General features: G+C 34.2%; 1 protein-coding gene across 10 annotated transcripts in view; it reads left to right on the forward strand.

Moving 5' to 3' along the window:
- The window catches only part of LOC145286010 (DENN domain-containing protein 1A-like), a 798,566-nt gene that overhangs the window by 674,889 nt on the left and 102,550 nt on the right, over window positions 1–21,127 (forward strand). For 8 of the 10 annotated variants that reach the window (XM_080134611.1, XM_080134616.1, XM_080134613.1 and 5 more), the window contains one exon: window positions 19,453–20,971. The exons of the other annotated variants lie outside the window; for them this stretch is intronic. In XM_080134611.1, the coding sequence (XP_079990737.1) occupies window positions 19,453–20,637 (1,185 nt within the window). In that variant the 3' untranslated portion in view covers window positions 20,638–20,971. Of the gene's footprint in view, window positions 1–19,452; window positions 20,972–21,127 lie in introns of those variants that run through there. 10 annotated transcript variants of the gene reach the window in all.

Raw genomic sequence — 21,127 nt, forward strand, 5'->3', positions numbered from 1 at the left:
TGTCTATTGGCTTCCTGAGACGAAATGCACCTACATCGATTTTCTGTTTTTGTTTTCTATTCTCTTTTGTAAAACATAATTATGTTCTGTAAAAACAAAAACAACAGCCCCCTTTCCCCTTCCCCTCTCCTTTTTCCTTCCCTACTTTCCAACCCCATCGGTGGGGCATTAGAATACACCGACTGTCCCCCCTGCAGAGAGTAAAAGCCTCTCAATGGGGCTACCTGTTGGCCGTGGGTGGCGACCCATAATGCTTAGGAAAAGGATCCTGGTGGCTGAGCGACTGATATCTAGGGAAATTAAAGGTATCAGTTGCAACACTCCACTTTGGCCTCGTACAAGGCTAGACGGATGGTCAGAGGGGCCCGATCCGATCAATCAGCTAGTTACGTCAAGCCCTAACACATCTTCTACTTTTCTATCAATTTCCTCCAAACTGTAACAAATACAGTTCTACCCTGTACCACTGTAAACTATGTACACATTTTCCCTCTTTTCCATATGTTAGAAGGTGGTGGCTATTGTCAAATATGCCAAATGAATAAAGTCATGACATGGCTGTATAATGCTGGAAGTTACTACAAATTACTCGGATTATGTAACCTAAGGAATATGGGTGCTCATGGCTCCCATCTGGGATATGTATACTGTTTTATGTAGCCCTGGCATGACAAGGCGAATGGGTTTCCCCCTTAACATGTCTCAATATTGGACTCCGAGGTGGGTGGGGAGCATAAACAATAAATTTTAAAATATACATAAAATTACAAAAATTCCAAGCGCTTACATGTGGATTCGTATAGTTCAGATAATGAGCTATACCAAGCATTCTCAAAATTTATTGTATTGGAATCAACTGAAGAAAACAATATAATGGACTTATCACCGTTTATTATACACAAAATTATATCGGCATATATTACTCCCAAAAATGTAAAAGCTTAAAAAAATAAAACCCTACTGGTGGAAGTGGAAAAAGAAAAATATGTCACTTTTCTCCTAGGAATGAAAACTTTCCACAACATAAATATCAAAACTTATCCACACAAGAATCTGAATACATCCAAAGGTGTAGTAAAATCGAAAGCCCTCTCAATGTGCACTACTGAAGAGATAACAAAAGAACTTAAAAACCAAGGAGTAACAAACGTTAAAAAAATTAAAATAATAAAAGAGAATCAGCCTATACTTATGAACACTTTATGCAGTTTGATAGACCCACTATCCCAAAAGAAATCAAAATTTTTCAACGTTGAAAAAGTTGAACCCTTTATACCAAACTCACTTCGGTGCTTTAAATGCCAGAAGTTTGGGCACCATGAAGATGCATGTAGAGGACAAGCAGTGTGAGGCAGATGTGGCCAGAGAGATCCGGACCACACCGTCAATGACTGCAATCTTGATTGCAAATGTGCAAATTGTGGAGAAAACCATCCTGCTTATGCTAGAGCATGCAGAATCTGGAAGAAAGAAAAGGAAGTAGTGTCAATAAAACATATCAAAAACATTTCCTTCCTCGAAGCTAGGAAAATAGTAGATGGATACATGAAGGAAAAGACATACTCTCAAGTTGTATATCATCCAACAACACTAAAAACTCTAAATACAAAACACTAATAAACAAATCGCTACAATTGGGACCAAACTTATAAGTGAAATCAGACCAATCATATCATCAAAAATTAATCATCCCATTAAATCATCAACTAACGTTACGAATAAAACAAATTCTTAACCAAAATCAGAACAACCAAAAAACAAAGTTGATCAAAAGAAAGACCACAAAAATCACCATTACGTCATGCAGATACTGAAAAAGACAAAACTAAGGAAAAACAAAATCTGTCAAAAGAAAGACCACACAGATCACAATACGTCTTCCCCGTAGTGAAAAAAAAACACACTTGAAAAACAAACAAAAGATACATCTACCAAAAGACAAAATAATATAAAGAAATTACCACAAACAGAAGACATGGAAACTGAAGTTACTCCTTAAACCAATAAAAAATCATCATGAGTTACAAGATCATCCAATGGAATTGCTGTGGATTTAAGGCAAATTACAATGAAATTTTATTGTTGCAAACCAAATTTAATCCTTTGGTTATTTGTCTCCAAGAAACCTTCCTTAAGGAAGAGGACAATTTAAATATAAAACACTATCAACAATATAACTACATTCATAATACAGGACTTGGAGCCTCTGGTGGTGTATCAGTATTCATTAAAAATAACATACTCCAGAGCCAAATTGAATTAAAAAAAAATTTACAAGCGGTTTCCATAAGAGCAACTTTATACAAACCGATAAGCATTTGCTCTTTATACATACCTCCACATGAACAAATAGATGAAAATGAATTGGAGAACTTAATAGCACAAATACTCATACACTTTATTTTCCTATGGGACTTAAATAGTCACAACACCTTATGGGGATGCAAGGAAATGGATAGAAACGGAAAGAAAATTGAAAATCTAATAAATAAAAATAATCTATGCTTGTTCAACCAAAAAGAAGCTACTCACATCAATCCAACAAATGGATCGCTTAGTTCGCTTGATTTAACTATATGTGACCCTTCCACTTATCTGGATTTTTCTTGGAGCATATTCGATGATGCCTGTGGTAGTGATCACTACCCAATCGTTCTCAAAAGCCATGAAAAAATATTTGAACATCCACCAAGATGGAAGCTTAACAAAGTCAACTGGGAAAAATTCAAGAATCTCTGCTCAGAACAATTGACAGAAAACAACATCGATACAATCGAGACATTTACACAAATATTAATATTAATAGAAGAGTGCATTCCCAAAAACACTACTTCATGAAAAAAGAATAGACCATGGTTTAACAAAGAATGTAAAGAATCAATAAATCTACGTAAAAGCAGCATTAAGAAAATGTAATAAAGAACCAACAACAAGCAACTTAATTGAATACAAACTGCATAGAGCAAAATTAAGCAGAATAATAAAGAAAGCCAAAAAAGAATGCTGGCAAGAATATGTCAGCAAGATCAATGTTTCCACTAAACCAAAGACAGTTTGGGAAATGGTTAAAAAAATTTCTGGAAAACATAACCTGATACCAATTAAACATCTTTTTACTGAAAATACCAAAATAACAGAAATGAAGCCTATAGCGAACAAATTAACCAAAACATTTTCAGAGAACTCTATAAAACTATAACAAAGAATTCCAAACTATCAAGGAAAATATTGAAAAGTACAAGCTAAACTTCAATTCCAAAAACTTTGAAGAATATGATAAACCTTTGGCAATAAGAGAATTGAAAAATTCCATAAACAAATCCCACAACACAGCCGTAGGACCAGATAAGGTCCACTATAGTTTTTTGAAAATACTTCCAAAAATTACATTGGAACTTTTACTAAAAATCTACAATGACATCTGGATAAAAAAGTTCTCAGAATCTTGGAAGCATACAACGATTATTCCAATATGAAAACCAGGAAAAGATTCTTCAGATCCTGGAAATTATCGATCAATTTCACTAACAAGTTGCATGAGCAAAACACTATAGCGAATGGTAAATCATCACCTACTTTGGTATTTAGAAACAAACAAACTAATAACCAATGCACAGTGTGGTTATCATAAAAATTGTGGATGTCTTGACCATTTGGTCAACTTAGAAGGCTATGTCCTTCATGAGAGGGGAACACGCCACAACTGTCTTTTTTGATTTAGAAAAAACTTACGATACTACCTGGAAATTCGGAATTATGAAAGATCTATTCGACTTTGGACTTAAAGGTAGACTTCCCGAATTTATTCAAAATATTTTAACAAACAGAACCTTCAAGGTACGCATAGGGTCTACTCCAAGCGATATAAATAAACAGGAAGAAAGTGTGCCACAGGGTAATATATTATCAACAACCCTGTTTGATATAAAAATCAACAACATAGTAAAGGAACTTACTCCTGATGTAAATAGAACATTGTACGTGGATGATTGCTCTATAAGCTATCGTTCCAAGCAGATCCATACTATTGAAAGAAAACTGCAACACAGCATAAACAAACTGAATAAATAGGCAAAAAAAATGGTTTTAAATTTTCAAAAAATAAAACTAAATGCATTCATTTTTGCAATCAACATAAATTATAAATCAATCCCAAATTACAACTCGATGGAGAAGATATCCCCTTTGTTGATGAATACAAGTTTTTAGGAATGGTTTTGATAAAAATCTAAATTTTATTTCCCCACATAAACTATGTTAAAAAATGTAATAAAGCACTGCAATGTCTGCGTGTTGTGGCTCATACAAACTGGGGAGCTGACAGGCAGACCTTGTTAAACCTGTACAGATCCCTAATTCAATCAAAAATTGACTATGGCAGCTGTATATGCGAAGCAGCAAGAAAATCCCATGTTAAAATTTTAAATCCCATTTACCATACAGGACTGAGATTTGCACTGGGAGCTTTCAGAACATCTCCAGTAGAAAGTTTGTATGCCGAAGCAAATGAGCCTCCACCTAACCTCAGATATAACAAGTTAGCACTGTTATATTATACAAAATTGAAGGCAGATCCCGACAATCCTGCGCACGACTGCACGTTTTATCCCAAGTACAAACATTTATTTCAACAAAAAGAAAACGCCATTAAAACATTTGGCCTACGAATGGAACTTATTATTGAAGAAGCGGAGATCCTGATAACAAAAATTCACAAAACATTTACTCTAAAAATACCTTCTTGGAACATTATAGTACCAAAAGTTGACTTAAGTCTTAGCAAACACTGTAAGGGAAAAACTCACCCTTTTGTTTATTAAGAATTTGAACAAATCAAATACAATTATCCTAAACATGCATACATCTTTATGGACGGCTCAAAACAGGTAGATGCAGCAGGCAGTGCAGCTGTATATAATAAAAAAATTATAAAAAGGCATCTCTTGAAAGAAACCTCAATCTAATGCAGAAGTTTGTGCAATAGATTTAGCACTTGATTTCATCTCCAGGAATAACAACATAAAATATGTCATTTTCTCCGACTCACTATCAGCTATAACAGCAATAAAAACACAAAAATTTAACAACCCGTTGTTAGTAAAACTACAGGTATAAGTGAATTTAAAAAAAAAAAAGAAATCATGCTCTGCTGGATACCTAGCCGCATTGGTATCAGAGAAAATGAATTGGTAGACACAGCAGAAAAGGCTTCTCTGAATGATAACCCGATGAAAACTTTAAAGTTCCATATACAGATTTAAAAAAAAATATCAATAAATATATTAAAAAAACAATAGCAAATTTATTGGAATGGCTACACTAGCAATAAATTATATGCCATAAAACCAGCAATTGGTAATTGGGAACAAAGTTCCAGAAAAAATAGAAAGGAAGAGTTTTTATTGACGAGATTGCATATAGGTAACGCATACCTTACCCAATCATATTTACTTAAAGAAGAAGACCAGCCAATGTGTATTGCATGTCAGGTTCCGCTGACAACAAAACGTTTTCTTACTGAATGCATTGATTTTCTGCCTATAAGACGAAAATATTACAAAGACAGCAATATAAAAGAACTTTTCAAAAACATAATCGGTTACCTTAAAGAAATTGGTATATATACAAAAATATACATTTTCATATACATGTGAATAAGCAAGACAATACAAATCGATACGGATTAGTATTTGTAAACTAATCCTTTGCACTTTTAATATACATAAGTATAATTAAATAAAATTTTACTTTCTTATACAAATTAACACAAATGTAACTACACATTAGTAATAAATATTTACTAATACAAATTTAACACACGTAATGCAAATTTATTTTAAATATTTTTGCACAAATATAACACTTTTATACAAATTTACACAAACGCAACTACACCTAAGTAGCAAATATTTATCATTACAAATTTACACACATAACGCAAATTCATATTAAATTTTTTTATTGCAAATTTACTTGCATTTTAATACATTTCATGCATTTACTTTTTTTATTTTTGTATTAAAATGTTTACGAATTTAATTAAATTTTAGTGCAAACTATACTTCAACTATAAATATATTTATTCACATAATTTTGTTTATAAATAAAAAATATTTAAACATTAAACCACAATTCGGCATAAAATAACCCAAAAAGGGTGGACATGCCATTAAACACACAAAAAAAACACACTCACACTTCAAAGCTCTAGACACTTCAGCACTCCTGACACAAATTCCTAGTAAAAACCATCATACCTCACCTAACTTATAACCCTCAATCTCGGGGTGATAATAATTTCAAACTAATGTGAAGGAGTGTTCATACCAGAAGTCGACAGTGGTGCCTTAAAGCTAAATCCTTAACTACTGCACCCGTAGTCAGAAGTGAACAATCATTGCCAAAATATGCAAGCAATTAAAGAATTCAGGAAAACACTCTTGTTATGTTTGAATAATTTTCTTTTTTTAAAATCACTAACAATTCAGGATACCATTTAAGCTTTTTTATTTTTTTTTTTATTACATTTTCACCCCAAACAAGGCACATTGCCACTTTGGTGTAGGGGGCTACTATCAGGGGAAGCAACTACTGGGGTACTATGTAGGGATTTGGGCAGCAAGATGTCGGTTCACGTTGCACTTGAACTTCTGCACATCAGTACAGTTGGGGAAGCAGGGACCTGGAATGGAATTCCAAAGTCTAGCGGTTCTGGGGAAGAAACTACTGGAGTAGAAAGATCTTTTACATCTAGAGATCTCTACAGTGTGGGAGTGGGATTTTGCAGCCTGTCAGGTCTGTCGAGGGTGTTCACGTCGTGGGGGCACAAGTGCTTGCAGTTTGTCAGAGCATTCACCATTAAAATACTTGTAGAACAGGCAGAGGGATGCAACATTTCGTCGATGGGACAGAGGCTGAAGCTTAGATGCCAGTTCAGGGCCTATCAGATTTTAACCTTGAACCTTGTCACGGAGCGAGAGACTAGTAGCCGATGCACCAGCCCAAATATGACAGCAATACTCCATACATGGGCGAATGGTTGCCTTATAGAGGTACAGGATACTTTTGGGTGTTAGTAGTTTTCTAGCACAGTAGAGAGAGCCCACCTTCCTCGCAGCGGCCCTGACAATGCCCTCGATGTAATTGTTCCAACTCATGTTTCCTGTGAACGTTAGGCCAAGGAGCTTGAAAGACGTACTTCTCAGATAAAGAGTCGTTGGCCATTGCTATAGGTGGTAGAGAAAGTTTCTTGTAATTATTGAATGAAACTAGTTTAGTCTTGGTGGCATTGAACGTGACCATCCATTTTTGTCCCCATTCCACTACTGATTGGAGGTCATCCTCTAGTGTTTCTGCCATTTCTTTAGATATATGTTCATTTTTTTTCCTGCCGTGCCTGCTTTAGTGTGGTGTCATCAGCATAGCTTCACTCTATAAGTAATTTTGTTCTTTAAAACTTGGTAAAAATTCAAAAACCTAAGGTTAACAGTGCCTGTTTACTCTGCTTGTAACTCGCCATGTGGCCACCATGTGGGTCGACTAACACAGCATGAGAACGAAGAGAAGGAGAGCATGAGGGGGAAGAGAAGCCTTCACCATAACTTCATAAAACATTGCGCCATAATAATAATGTTTCTCTAGCAGTGTCAGAAATCGACATTAAAAATGTGTGAAAAAAAATTGAATAATTCGACTTCCTATCTTTCCAAGCTTAAAACTACTTGAAAAATGTAGTTCAAACCCTATTTTTTTTTTTTTCAATTAAAGGAGCAAAGACCAAATTTTTAAAAAATAACGTGTTTAATAGCAAATTATGCAATATACTTTAAATTGGTTTTCTTTAAAAAATATTTAAAGAAAATCAATGGATTTTAACTTGCTTCAATAAATGTATGTATATATAAATTCCCAAAAATCACTTACCTATAAAAAATACTATTCAATGGGTACTTCCATTCTTCATTGTTAAGAATTTATCCATATTCATATCTTAAATTCCATGTATTTTTTAAATAAAAGAATTTTTTTAAACAACTATTTGAAAAAGCCACCATTACGTAAGCATTTTTACGGTGTTAGCAAAACACCGAAGCTGTGTTTGTTCTTGTTTTGAAATACAGATGGACAGAATGACGTAAAAACCACATGTTTGTGCTAGCCGTCTAGTCTTGTGCATGAAGAAATATGTGTCACCATAGACGAAAATTAGTCATATTTTACTTAAATTTAAGTTTTTGCCTTTTAAAAAAAAAAACAGTTGATTTTTTTTTCTTTTCTCAAAGAAATACATGAATTTTTGATTTAATATATTTTATTTCTTCTTTATGGAGTGATTTTTTTTTTTTTTTTTTTTACTATCTAAAAAAAAACATTGAATGAAATAGAAATAATTGTCGTAATTAAATGAAAGTTTCTGTGCAGTATAAGAAGATAATAATAAGATTATAAGGTTTCACTCAAAAAAAAAAATCAATGTGGTTTTTAAAAAAAGGTTTTAAACTTTGGACTTCACAGGTAAATTTACAAATATCTGTATTTTTTTTTAATTAGCTTTTTTTATTTATTGATCTTTTCTCTTCAATTTGTGATATATAAATTTGAGGTGAGAAAATTATTTTTATTTTAATAGACATTTCAAAAGATGAATTTAAAAACAAAACCTTTTCTAGAATATTATATTCGGTTTATTGGAATGAGCATAAAATTTCACATTGAATCTGAAAATATCGTAAAAATTGAACCAATAGAAAATTTTTGATAGATTTTTAAAATGAAAAAAAAATTAACTTGTAAAATTCAATTGATTTCATTACGTAAACAAAATGGCTGCATAAAGGCGCGCAGACACGTTGTAAACACTGTTTTTGAAAAAATAAAAAATAATAGAAATATTATTTTTTTAAACGGCTTTAATAGTTTATTTTGAAAGTATATTCCATAAAGAAAACATAAAGAAACAACACACTTTAAAAAGAGAAATTACGAGTTTTTCATATTTTATTCGCAGTTTTTTGTTAGGGGTGTCAAAAATTCTGACACCTACCCTACCACCACTCATAACCACCATTACGCAAGGCTGTCGAACAATGACGACCCAACCCACGTGCTACCCCCATGTATGTGGTTTCGTTGTTTAAAAAAAAATGATTGACAGCTAAGGACGGGTGAATTTCAACCCTTGTCTTTTGTTTCAAAACCATGGCAAAAAAACAAATTTAAAAAAATCTTATTTCTGTTCGATTTTTTTAAAAGGCGCTCATAAAAAAATTCATATTACCTAAAGTATTGCATTTAATTAAATCACCTGATTTTTTTCAATGGAAAATTACTAATCCAAATTTTTACCAATAACATTTTGAAAATATAAAAAATCAATAAAAAAATATCTGCTGATAAGAGAAAAAATGAAATCATCTTCTATCTATATATATAAAAGCGAAAATGTATGTTTGTGTGTATGTTTGGATGTCTGCTAAAAACTTCCAACAGACTCGACAAAAATTCACAAACTCAGTATCACATCGAAGCTCCATCCTTTACTCAAAAAATATCGAAAAATTGACCAAAAACGTTAACTTTTTCACCCCGAAATCGACAATTTTCGACAGGGGGGGGGGTCAACAAAAACGGTTCTCTTGTGACAATGACCGATTCTATGCATGCGTCAGATGACGTCGTGACCTGATTTACTTTAAATAGTTGAAAAACCGAACAAATTACATGTACGTCGCGTTAGCTCAGTTGCTTAAGGCCTTGGTTCATTATCTAAACGTTTTGGGTTTGAATCGTGGTGTGAGATTTTTTTTTGTTTGTTTTTTTTTTTTTTTCGATTTTTGAAATTTAAATATTGAACCAGTTTTTCTGCTTCTTTTTTTTTTTTTTTTTTTTTTTTTTTTTTTTTACTTCGCTTATTATTAGCGACACCCAAAAACACCTGGGTACCCACCGATTTTTTAAATTTTAATATCGAAACAGGCTTATTGAAACCATTTTTCACGTGTTCGTTTTTCTGTTTTCATTGTTCGTTTGCTTTACGTTAGTTTTTTTGTGTTTTTTTTCCCCACTTAAGTGTTAACGTTGTTTTCTTTTTTTTTTACTTCGCTTATAACAAACAAACCTACGTCGTCGTCGTCATAACGCTCGACGACTTCCGGCCGCGCACCTGGCAATTTCGTTCTTAAATAAATTCAAACATCTTTCACTAACTCATTCTGGCTGGCCGATTTTATTTTCAAACTTCACCTCAGGGCTTTGGGTCCCCCCCCCGGAGTTCTTTTTTATTTAACACCACACACACCTACAAACACCCGGGCAACGTCGGGTACCCCCGCTAGTCAAATTATAAGTCCCATAATTTTTTCAGCGTTAACGCAATCTAACCTGAAAAAGGAACACATGAAAAAGTTCAGAATCAATTGTTTATGACTAGTGATTTTTTTTTTTTTATTTTTTTTTTACATGATAGTCACCACTTATCAAGGTCCAGAAGCCACTCGGGGATAAGTGTTATTGCGTGTACAGTAATCAATGGGATAATATCGTAGTAATCATTAGTAATGGAGATTTGATAAAGTGCCTTACTTAAAGGGGCGGTTCATCAGGAATTTGTTTATGTTGGACTTGAAGACATCCAAGTTGTAGTCAGGTGGGAAACAAGCAAATGAAAGAGAGTTTCACAGGCATGCACTTCTAAGAAAGAAGCTTTGTTCATGGAATCTACGTTTTGATTTAGACACGGATAAAGAGTGGGGAAAATTATTGATAGTGGTTTCAGCTAGACGGGTGTTTTTCGTGAAGGGGGGGGGGACCAAAGATTGGAGCTCAGACAAGCACTTACCACGGAAATAATGATAAAACAAAGACAGGCTTGCAACGTCTCTTCTGTGGGAGAGAGGTTGCAGGGAAGAGAAAAGGGCATCCCCCACTAAGTCACGAAGTTTATTTTGTACTCTGTCAAGGCAAGGCTGTTTTTAACAGCTCCTGCCCAGATGTGGCAGCAGTACTCCATCCTTGGAGTACTTGGCTTTTATTTATATATATATATATATATATATATATATATATATATTTTATACAGATATAGATTTCTTTTACTTTTAAATTGTCTTTGTCATAAAATGAAGTGTTGAAAAGAATCCTATATTTTTTCAAAATCTGAATTGGATCAAGCAACATATTAACTACAAAGTTTCCTAAAGAATTCAATCACTGAAAAGTTAAACGGTTAACAAAAAGTCCTATACTTTTTTTTCAACCTGAAATAAAAGATCAAATTAAAATGTTAAGGATTTTTTTTTCTTTTAAATTTATACTAGCGAGGGGCTCCGGCGTTGCCCTGGTGTTTGGAGGTGTGTGTGGAAACTCCGAGGTGGGGGGATTAAAAAAAAAATGTTTTGGTAGGTAAGTATGAGGATGGAACCCAAACAGTTGAGGCAAAATTGTAAATTAAAGTGTGAAAAAAAAAAGTGCGATGTTAAGGATTGATCCACTGCGAGATGCTAATGGAAACATGTTCGAATTTATTTAATTACTTGAATTTGGAAGGTGCCCGTTTTAATGAGTTAATGAGGTCAAATTTGACTGCGGGATTTTTATTTTCCCAAGATGTTATAGGAAAAAGACTAACGCTCATGCGGCGAGCAACAAATATTGAATATTTATCTTCCCGAAATCGAGCAAATAGACAGGCGAGCTTCATTGTTAACTCTGAGATATTACGATTTATATGTGATACAAAAAGTTTTAAAAAGTTGTGAACCGACCAACCGCTTCTCTGAAAAAAGCCTTTTGTAGACATACAGAAAAAGCGAACACACATACATACATACATTTTTGCTTTTATATTTATAGATTTCGAGCAGCGGATTTGAGGGAATTTAGCTTCTTTTTTTTTTCCTGTTTTGTTTCATATATCATGTAACAGAAACATACATATTTATATAGATATATATATATATCTTTTTGCATTTATCGATGAATAAATAAAAAAAAAGGTACACTTTTTTTTTTATTTATTCATCGATCTTTTGTTTGTATATCACTTTTCTTCGGTGGTGCAAGATTTTTGGTTTGTTTTACAGTTTCCTGAACGTCTGAGTGTTTTTTTTTTGTTCTTGTTCTTGTTTGTTTTTGTGCATATGAGCACATGTTAGTCTGCCTTTTTTATGTGCAACGTTGAAGGAAACAATGCTTTTAAATATTCGTTGATCGTCTAGAATCTTGGACTCAGTTGAGTTTTATAAACACCTGTCAATCTGAGCCAAGTTAATTTGGTGCTGATATTTTGAGATATTTGCACTCATGTAATTGTGCTGTCTCCCCAGGAGTATAAATCTGGCACAAAGTTTATTAGTTTTTTTTGTTTGTTTGTTTTTTACAAAGGGTTAATGAGTGAACAGAGTCAATGGGACAATATCATAGTAATCGTTAGTAGTGGAAATTTGGTAAATTTGATTACTTAAAGGGACAGCTGATCAAGAATTTGTTTACGTTGGACTTAAAGACGACCCTATTGTAGTCAGATGGAAAGATGGATTGGTATGGATGTTGGTGGTAATGGAACAGAGTTACACAGGCATGCAGTTCTAAGAAAGAAGCTTTGTTTATGGAATCTACATTTAGGTTTAGGCACAGATAAAGAGTGAGGGAAATTATTGATAGTGGTTTCAGCTAGAAGAGTGTTTTTCGTGAAAGTCAAGCTAGGGGAGACCATAGACTAGAGCTCAGATGAGCACTTGCCATGAAAATAATGGTAAAGCAGAAACGGGCTCGCAACGTCTCTTCTTGTTTGAGTGGTTTAACCATTTCACATTGTGAACATTGAAGTCTCCACAGATATGAATGTTAGCCAAAGCATGAGTAGATTGGATGTGGTCAATTTTCTCAGATATGCTCTTAAAGATAGTAGCTCTGCTGTTGTGGGGGCGATAGAGGGCAAATATAAACACAGTCATGTGAGCAAGTCCAACCTGGAAGCACATATAGGGTAATTTAGGATCTTCTACCACATGAAAAGCCATCTTTAATGTAGGCACATCTTCCATGTCCATCGCAGTCTTGGGGTGGGGGTCAGATTTGGATGTTAAGTTAGAGTATCCTTTAATTCCAAACTCTTCTTGGGAAGTAGTCAGTCCAATGCCAGTTTCACTTAGGAATAATAGGTCTGGTTTAGTCTCCTGTAATTGAGTTTCAACCTTTGGAAGGTTGGAACGTAGACCCCTGATGTTGGAGGAGACATGGTAGTGGGGGTCTATGTTGGAAGTTTAAGATCCGGGTTTAATCGTGTGTTTTTTCTAGAAACTTTTCATGTTTTTTGGGATTTGCGGAATAGGTCAACAGACTTGCTTAGAGCAGGGCAGAGAGGAAAAGTTAGAAACAAAGAAATCTTTTCTTTTTTTTTTTTTTTGTAGCACATAAGGTAAAGCCGTAACAATTTACCCACTAATATGGCATCGAGAAGCCCCACCAGAAGCTACTATATGGTCCAGAATCCATTCACCAAATGGCAATACAGCAGCCCCAGTACTTTGCACCTGCTAAAAGGACAGTCTCCTTAGTGGTTAAACCAAAGTTCGGGTCCCTGACTATCAGGCGGATAACGTCAGCCCAGATAAAACTTTTACTTCCAGTACCTTTACTAGTGTCATGGTCACAAGGATAGACAGAGAAACAAAAAGTTTCTGACAGCTTTGGCGACTGTTCACACAAGATACTGCAAACCTACAATACAGCTTTTTCTTCTCCATTTGTCAGAAAAATCACTCATTAAAAATGAGGACTGAGTGACAAATTAGTAGAAGCAAAAGTAACGGGAGCTGCTGATAACGTGTCCACAATGCATTGTTTACTCTCCATTAAGAAAAAAAAACATGATAATATTAAGTAATGTACTTAGTATAAGTCCAATTGATATGTTTAAGGGAAGGTATGGTGATTTTAAATTTCTTTTTTTTTTTTTTTTTTTTTTTTTCAGTTAGAGGGCATCTTACCCTCTAACTGAAAAAAAATAGAATTTTAAAATCTATTTATGTTATATTTCAAATCAATTTGCTAGATTTTAATGAATACATGCATGGACGAGAGAATCTGTTACTAAATAAAACGAATAAAATAATATATCAAGTAAAGAACTGCAATAAATATATAAATAATTAACATTTACAGAGAACATAACAATTAAACAACTTATCTTTTAACACCTTCCGTCTCAGTGAAAAATATTAAAGATATTTTTCACTTTTCATTCAGACCAGCGTTTTGAAAAAGTTTAAAAATGAGCTGTTTTTAAAAACGCTACTCTTGTTAATTATAGATTGGTTTCGTGATGTTCAAAGAATACGAGATACAGAGAAGAGATGGAGGGTGAAATAATAGAAAAAATAAATGCATGTCTTATCATGTACGTATAATGTACTTCATTAATCATTGGAAGTGTAAATAACCGTATATGTAACTGTTGCGTTGTCAAACGTCTATAGAATTGCTCGTTGCACTTTTCCAAATACATGCAAAATTATATACCCTCTGTTCTTGCCGTGGTTTTTAAAATCACAACAATGAGCCTGTTCATGCTTTACATTTACTCAACTTTTGATAGCAGTGGTTGGTATGGATGTTGGTGGTGTTGGCGACTTCAATAATGTAATTGGCTGCCTCTTTCTCTCCTCTGTTGTGTTTGCTTATATTGACATTCCATCAGAATTTTTATTGTCCTGTTTTATTTTTATTTTTTTTTCATTTTATCCAATCAGTCATTATTTAGGACATCAGGAATGTAGGTTGATTCCTTTATCTGCGATTATTATTCACAACCCAGATGAGAAATGTAGGTCGATTCCTTTATCTGCGATTATTATTCACAACCCAGATGAGAAATGTAGGTTGATTCCTTTATTTGCGATTATTATTCACAACCCAGATGAGAAATGTAGGTCGATTCCTTTATTTGCGATTATTATTCACAACCCAGATGAGAAATGTAGGTCGATTCCTTTATTTGCGATTATTATTCACAACCCAGATGAGAAATGTAGGTTGATTCCTTTATTTGCGATTATTATTCACAACCCAGATGAGAAATGTAGGTCGATTCCTTTATTTGCGATTATTATTCACAACCCAGATGAGAAATGTAGGTTGATTCCTTTATTTGCGATTATTATTCACAACCCAGATGAGAAATGTAGGTCGATTCCTTTATTTGCGATTATTATTCACAACCCAGATGAGAAATGTAGGTCGATTCCTTTATTTGCGATTATTATTCACAACCCAGATGAGAAATGTAGGTTGATTCCTTTATTTGCGATTATTATTCACAACCCAGATGAGAAATGTAGGTCGATTCCTTTATTTGCGATTATTATTCACAACCCAGATGAGAAATGTAGGTTGATTCCTTTATTTGCGATTATTATTCACAACCCAGATGAGAAATGTAGGTCGATTCCTTTATTTGCGATTATTATTCACAACCCAGATGAGAAATGTAGGTTGATTCCTTTATTTGCGATTATTATTCACAACCCAGATGAGAAATGTAGGTCGATTCCTTTATTTGCGATTATTATTCACAACCCAGATGAGAAATGTAGGTCGATTCCTTTATTTGCGATTATTATTCACAACCCAGATGAGAAATGTAGGTTGATTCCTTTATTTGCGATTATTATTCACAACCCAGATGAGAAATGTAGGTCGATTCCTTTATTTGCGATTATTATTCACAACCCAGATGAGAAATGTAGGTCGATTCCTTTATTTGCGATTATTATTCACAACCCAGATGAGAAATGTAGGTCGATTCCTTTATTTGCGATTATTATTCACAACCCAGATGAGAAATGTAGGTTGATTCCTTTATTTGCGATTATTATTCACAACCCAGATGAGAAATGTAGGTCGATTCCTTTATTTGCGATTATTATTCACAACCCAGATGAGAAATGTAGGTTGATTCCTTTATTTGCGATTATTATTCACAACCCAGATGAGAAATGTAGGTCGATTCCTTTATTTGCGATTATTATTCACAACCCAGATGAGAAATGTAGGTTGATTCCTTTATTTGCGATTATTATTCACAACCCAGATGAGAAATGTAGGTTGATTCCTTTATTTGCGATTATTATTCACAACCCAGATGAGAAATGTAGGTCGATTCCTTTATTTGCGATTATTATTCACAACCCAGATGAGAAATGTAGGTCGATTCCTTTATTTGCGATTATTATTCACAACCCAGATGAGAAATGTAGGTCGATTCCTTTATTTGCGATTATTATTCACAACCCAGATGAGAAATGTAGGTCGATTCCTTTATTTGCGATTATTATTCACAACCCAGATGAGAAATGTAGGTCGATTCCTTTATTTGCGATTATTATTCACAACCCAGATGAGAAATGTAGGTTGATTCCTTTATTTGCGATTATTATTCACAACCCAGATGAGAAATGTAGGTCGATTCCTTTATTTGCGATTATTATTCACAACCCAGATGAGAAATGTAGGTTGATTCCTTTATTTGCGATTATTATTCACAACCCAGATGAGAAATGTAGGTTGATTCCTTTATTTGCGATTATTATTCACAACCCAGATGAGAAATGTAGGTCGATTCCTTTATTTGCGATTATTATTCACAACCCAGATGAGAAATGTAGGTTGATTCCTTTATTTGCGATTATTATTCACAACCCAGATGAGAAATGTAGGTTGATTCCTTTATTTGCGATTATTATTCACAACCCAGATGAGAAATGTAGGTCGATTCCTTTATTTGCGATTATTATTCACAACCCAGATGAGAAATGTAGGTCGATTCCTTTATTTGCGATTATTATTCACAACCCAGATGAGAAATGTAGGTCGATTCCTTTATTTGCGATTATTATTCACAACCCAGATGAGAAATGTAGGTCGATTCCTTTATTTGCGATTATTATTCACAACCCAGATGAGAAATGTAGGTCGATTCCTTTATTTGCGATTATTATTCACAACCCAGATGAGAAATGTAGGTTGATTCCTTTATTTGCGATTATTATTCACAACCCAGATGAGAAATGTAGGTCGATTCCTTTATTTGCGATTATTATTCACAACCCAGATGAGAAATGTAGGTTGATTCCTTTATTTGCGATTATTATTCACAACCCAGATGAGAAATGTAGGTCGATTCCTTTATTTGCGATTATTATTCACAACCCAGATGAGAAATGTAGGTTGATTCCTTTATTTGCGATTATTATTCACAACCCAGATGAGAAATGTAGGTCGATTCCTTTATTTGCGATTATTATTCACAACCCAGATGAGAAATGTAGGTCGATTCCTTTATTTGCGATTATTATTCACAACCCAGATGAGAAATGTAGGTTGATTCCTTTATTTGCGATTATTATTCACAACCCAGATGAGAAATGTAGGTCGATTCCTTTATTTGCGATTATTATTCACAACCCAGATGAGAAATGTAGGTTGATTCCTTTATTTGCGATTATTATTCACAACCCAGATGAGAAATGTAGGTTGATTCCTTTATTTGCGATTATTATTCACAACCCAGATGAGAAATGTAGGTCGATTCCTTTATTTGCGATTATTATTCACAACCCAGATGAGAAATGTAGGTCGATTCCTTTATTTGCGATTATTATTCACAACCCAGATGAGAAATGTAGGTTGATTCCTTTATTTGCGATTATTATTCACAACCCAGATGAGAAATGTAGGTCGATTCCTTTGTTTGCGATTATTATTCACAACCCAGATGAGAAATGTAGGTTGATTCCTTTATTTGCGATTATTATTCACAACCCAGATGAGAAATGTAGGTCGATTCCTTTATTTGCGATTATTATTCACAACCCAGATGAGAAATGTAGGTTGATTCCTTTATTTGCGATTATTATTCACAACCCAGATGAGAAATGTAGGTCGATTCCTTTATTTGCGATTATTATTCACAACCCAGATGAGAAATGTAGGTTGATTCCTTTATTTGCGATTATTATTCACAACCCAGATGAGAAATGTAGGTCGATTCCTTTATTTGCGATTATTATTCACAACCCAGATGAGAAATGTAGGTCGATTCCTTTATTTGCGATTATTATTCACAACCCAGATGAGAAATGTAGGTTGATTCCTTTATTTGCGATTATTATTCACAACCCAGATGAGAAATGTAGGTCGATTCCTTTATTTGCGATTATTATTCACAACCCAGATGAGAAATGTAGGTTGATTCCTTTATTTGCGATTATTATTCACAACCCAGATGAGAAATGTAGGTCGATTCCTTTATTTGCGATTATTATTCACAACCCAGATGAGAAATGTAGGTCGATTCCTTTATTTGCGATTATTATTCACAACCCAGATGAGAAATGTAGGTTGATTCCTTTATTTGCGATTATTATTCACAACCCAGATGAGAAATGTAGGTTGATTCCTTTGTTTGCGATTATTATTCACAACCCAGATGAGAAATGTAGGTCGATTCCTTTGTTTGCGATTATTATTCACAACCCAGATGAGAAATGTAGGTCGATTCCTTTGTTTGCGATTATTATTCACAACCCAGATGAGAAATGTAGGTCGATTCCTTTGTTTGCGATTATTATTCACAACCCAGATGAGAAATGTAGGTTGATTCCTTTATTTGCGATTATTATTCACAACCCAGATGAGAAATGTAGGTTGATTCCTTTGTTTGCGATTATTATTCACAACCCAGATGAGAAATGTAGGTCGATTCCTTTGTTTATGTGTAAAACCGGTGGACTTTGTGAATTACATCATCATAGCCAGCAATTGGATTTAATATCTGGAACTGCCCGACTCTCGTAAATCCATGTGTGCACATCATCTGATATTTTCTAGTGTCACCAACCACAATCCAACATAACATACTGTGTATCAATGCATTGTGTGTGATGTTGTATACCATAGTATCAATGTGTGTTTATTTATTTATTTTTCAGTACATTAAAAAAGAAAGAGGAACAGATTGATGAAGAGGGTTAAGGAGGAAGACTGTAAAATGAGAGAGAGGAGAAAAGAGAAAATTAAAGAAGCAGCTAGAGAGGGAGAAGGGGGGAGAGATAAGTTTTAATATAAAAATGATACACACATTATTGAACTTTTATTTAGGCTTTTACAGCCCTGGGCAATGCCGAGTAGCCTTGTACTTGCTCATATTAGATACAGGATTATAGATGGTTGTAAATGCTATGCATTGCTAAAACCATATAAATGTTAATATTTGAACAAAAACTAATGTTTCTATTAATATTTTTTCTTAGTTTCATAAACATTTTTTAAGTTGAATTTTTTGTACCATTTTGGATTTTGAATGAGATTTTAAATATCAAGAAATTGATGAAAAAAATTTTTTTCTAATAAAAAAAAAATTTCATAATGCAATTCTTTACTTTTTTGTTTAAGGCTGAAGAGAGTGAAGCTTCATCTTTGGAGAGTGGGAGTCATACACCATCTGAAGGTGCACATTTCTCTTATGTAGATCTAACAACAATTGATGAATCAGCAGAGAATGCTAGTAGTTCTGTTGACCATGTACCATGGGTCACCTCAAATAATGTTGGTTCCCACACATTCACTCTTGGAGAATCTTCAACTTCTGTAGTTTGCCAGAACAATTGGCAGTCTTTCAATTCTCCAGAAAAAGAAAAGACTGCAAAGCCAAGCATAGCACCATCTGTTCCTCCACGGCCCTCGACATCAACAATTGCAGCTGTTATAGCAGCCCTTCAGAATGAAAGCCCACCTATTCCACCTCCCCGGGGAAAGCATCCGCAGCAGAAAACAAAAAACACATCGCTTATCATGTTCGGGCCAGAAGAGGAATTTGATCCACTTGGAGGAGAAAAGTTGCAAGAATCTTCCTCCCTGGCTGCTGGACCAGAGACAGAAACAACTCATGCTCCTTCTAAACAAGCCTTCCCTCCTCCCATAAGCCAACCTCCAGCTCCTTTATATCGAAAGAGACAGACCACAATTGGCAGTAGCGTTATATCTCGGTCTCCTGCATTTCGGGTAAGCAAGCGAGGAACAGGTCTGCAGTCTTCTGGGTATCCGGGTTCCTCTTCTTTCTCTACATGTAACCCTCAAAATCAGTCAACCAATGAAAAGGAAGTGACAAATTACAGCAGCAATAATCCCACCCTGCTTTTTGACCCTCTGCTAAGTGATTCAACTGGCTTGAAAGAGCAGAAGAAAAGCCAAAAACCAAACACTACACCAAAGATGGACAACTATGAGTGTGATGAGCTGTTACAGAGCTGGAACTTCCACAAGAAAACCTCTTACCTGAACACATCCACAAATGCATTTCCCACTCTTCCCTCTTCTTCTTCATCTGCAGTCATTGCTAATGCTCAGCAATTTCAGAACAGCAGTCCTCTTCCCTCGCCTCTTATTCCATCTAACTCCCCAGTGTCATTAAAACATGTTGGTATTGGTGGAGCTGGGCGTTTAAGTAGACATGCATCACTCAATGTAGATGTGGGTCAAAAACCACCAACTGACCTTTTTGCCGACCTTGTACATTTGCATAAAACTAAAAGTCGGACACCTTCTCCACAGCCAAGAAATCAGAAGACCTTCCAGTAGGTTTTTTTTTTTTTTTTTTTTCTGTTAGTCTCTCTACACTTGGTTGCTAGAATTCTGCCAACAACAACAATCTTGCATTTTTTGGAGTTGTTCCTGTTGTGGCTGTCTGATCCTTTGAGGGAAGGGAGGTGATGCAAAGACAAAAAAGTTCTAAAAAAATCAATCTGAAAAAAAAAGAAAAACAAAATAGAACCTTAAATCAAAATGTTTTGTTTAATCTGAATAAAATACTTTTTAAGATTGAAAAAGAAAACGATAACAAAATTGACTTCTTTTGAAAAACAAATTAAAGAGAAAAATGCAAATAAAAATGATTATAGGATTTGACACAATATTTGAACTCTTAACATTTCTTTGTTTTTTGGGTTTTTTAATCTTTTAATCAGCATGTTTTGTTTTTTCATTTTTTTCCATCAAAATTTTTGTTATTTCTGTGCTTTTTTTTCTTCTGTTCTTTCTTTACATCCTTTTTTTCTCTTTATAGCTGTAA

The sequence above is a fragment of the Euprymna scolopes genome, chromosome 10 (assembly GCF_053919585.1).
Source record: "Euprymna scolopes isolate OS-2025 chromosome 10, ASM5391958v1, whole genome shotgun sequence".
Classification (NCBI taxonomy): domain Eukaryota; kingdom Metazoa; phylum Mollusca; class Cephalopoda; order Sepiida; family Sepiolidae; genus Euprymna; species Euprymna scolopes.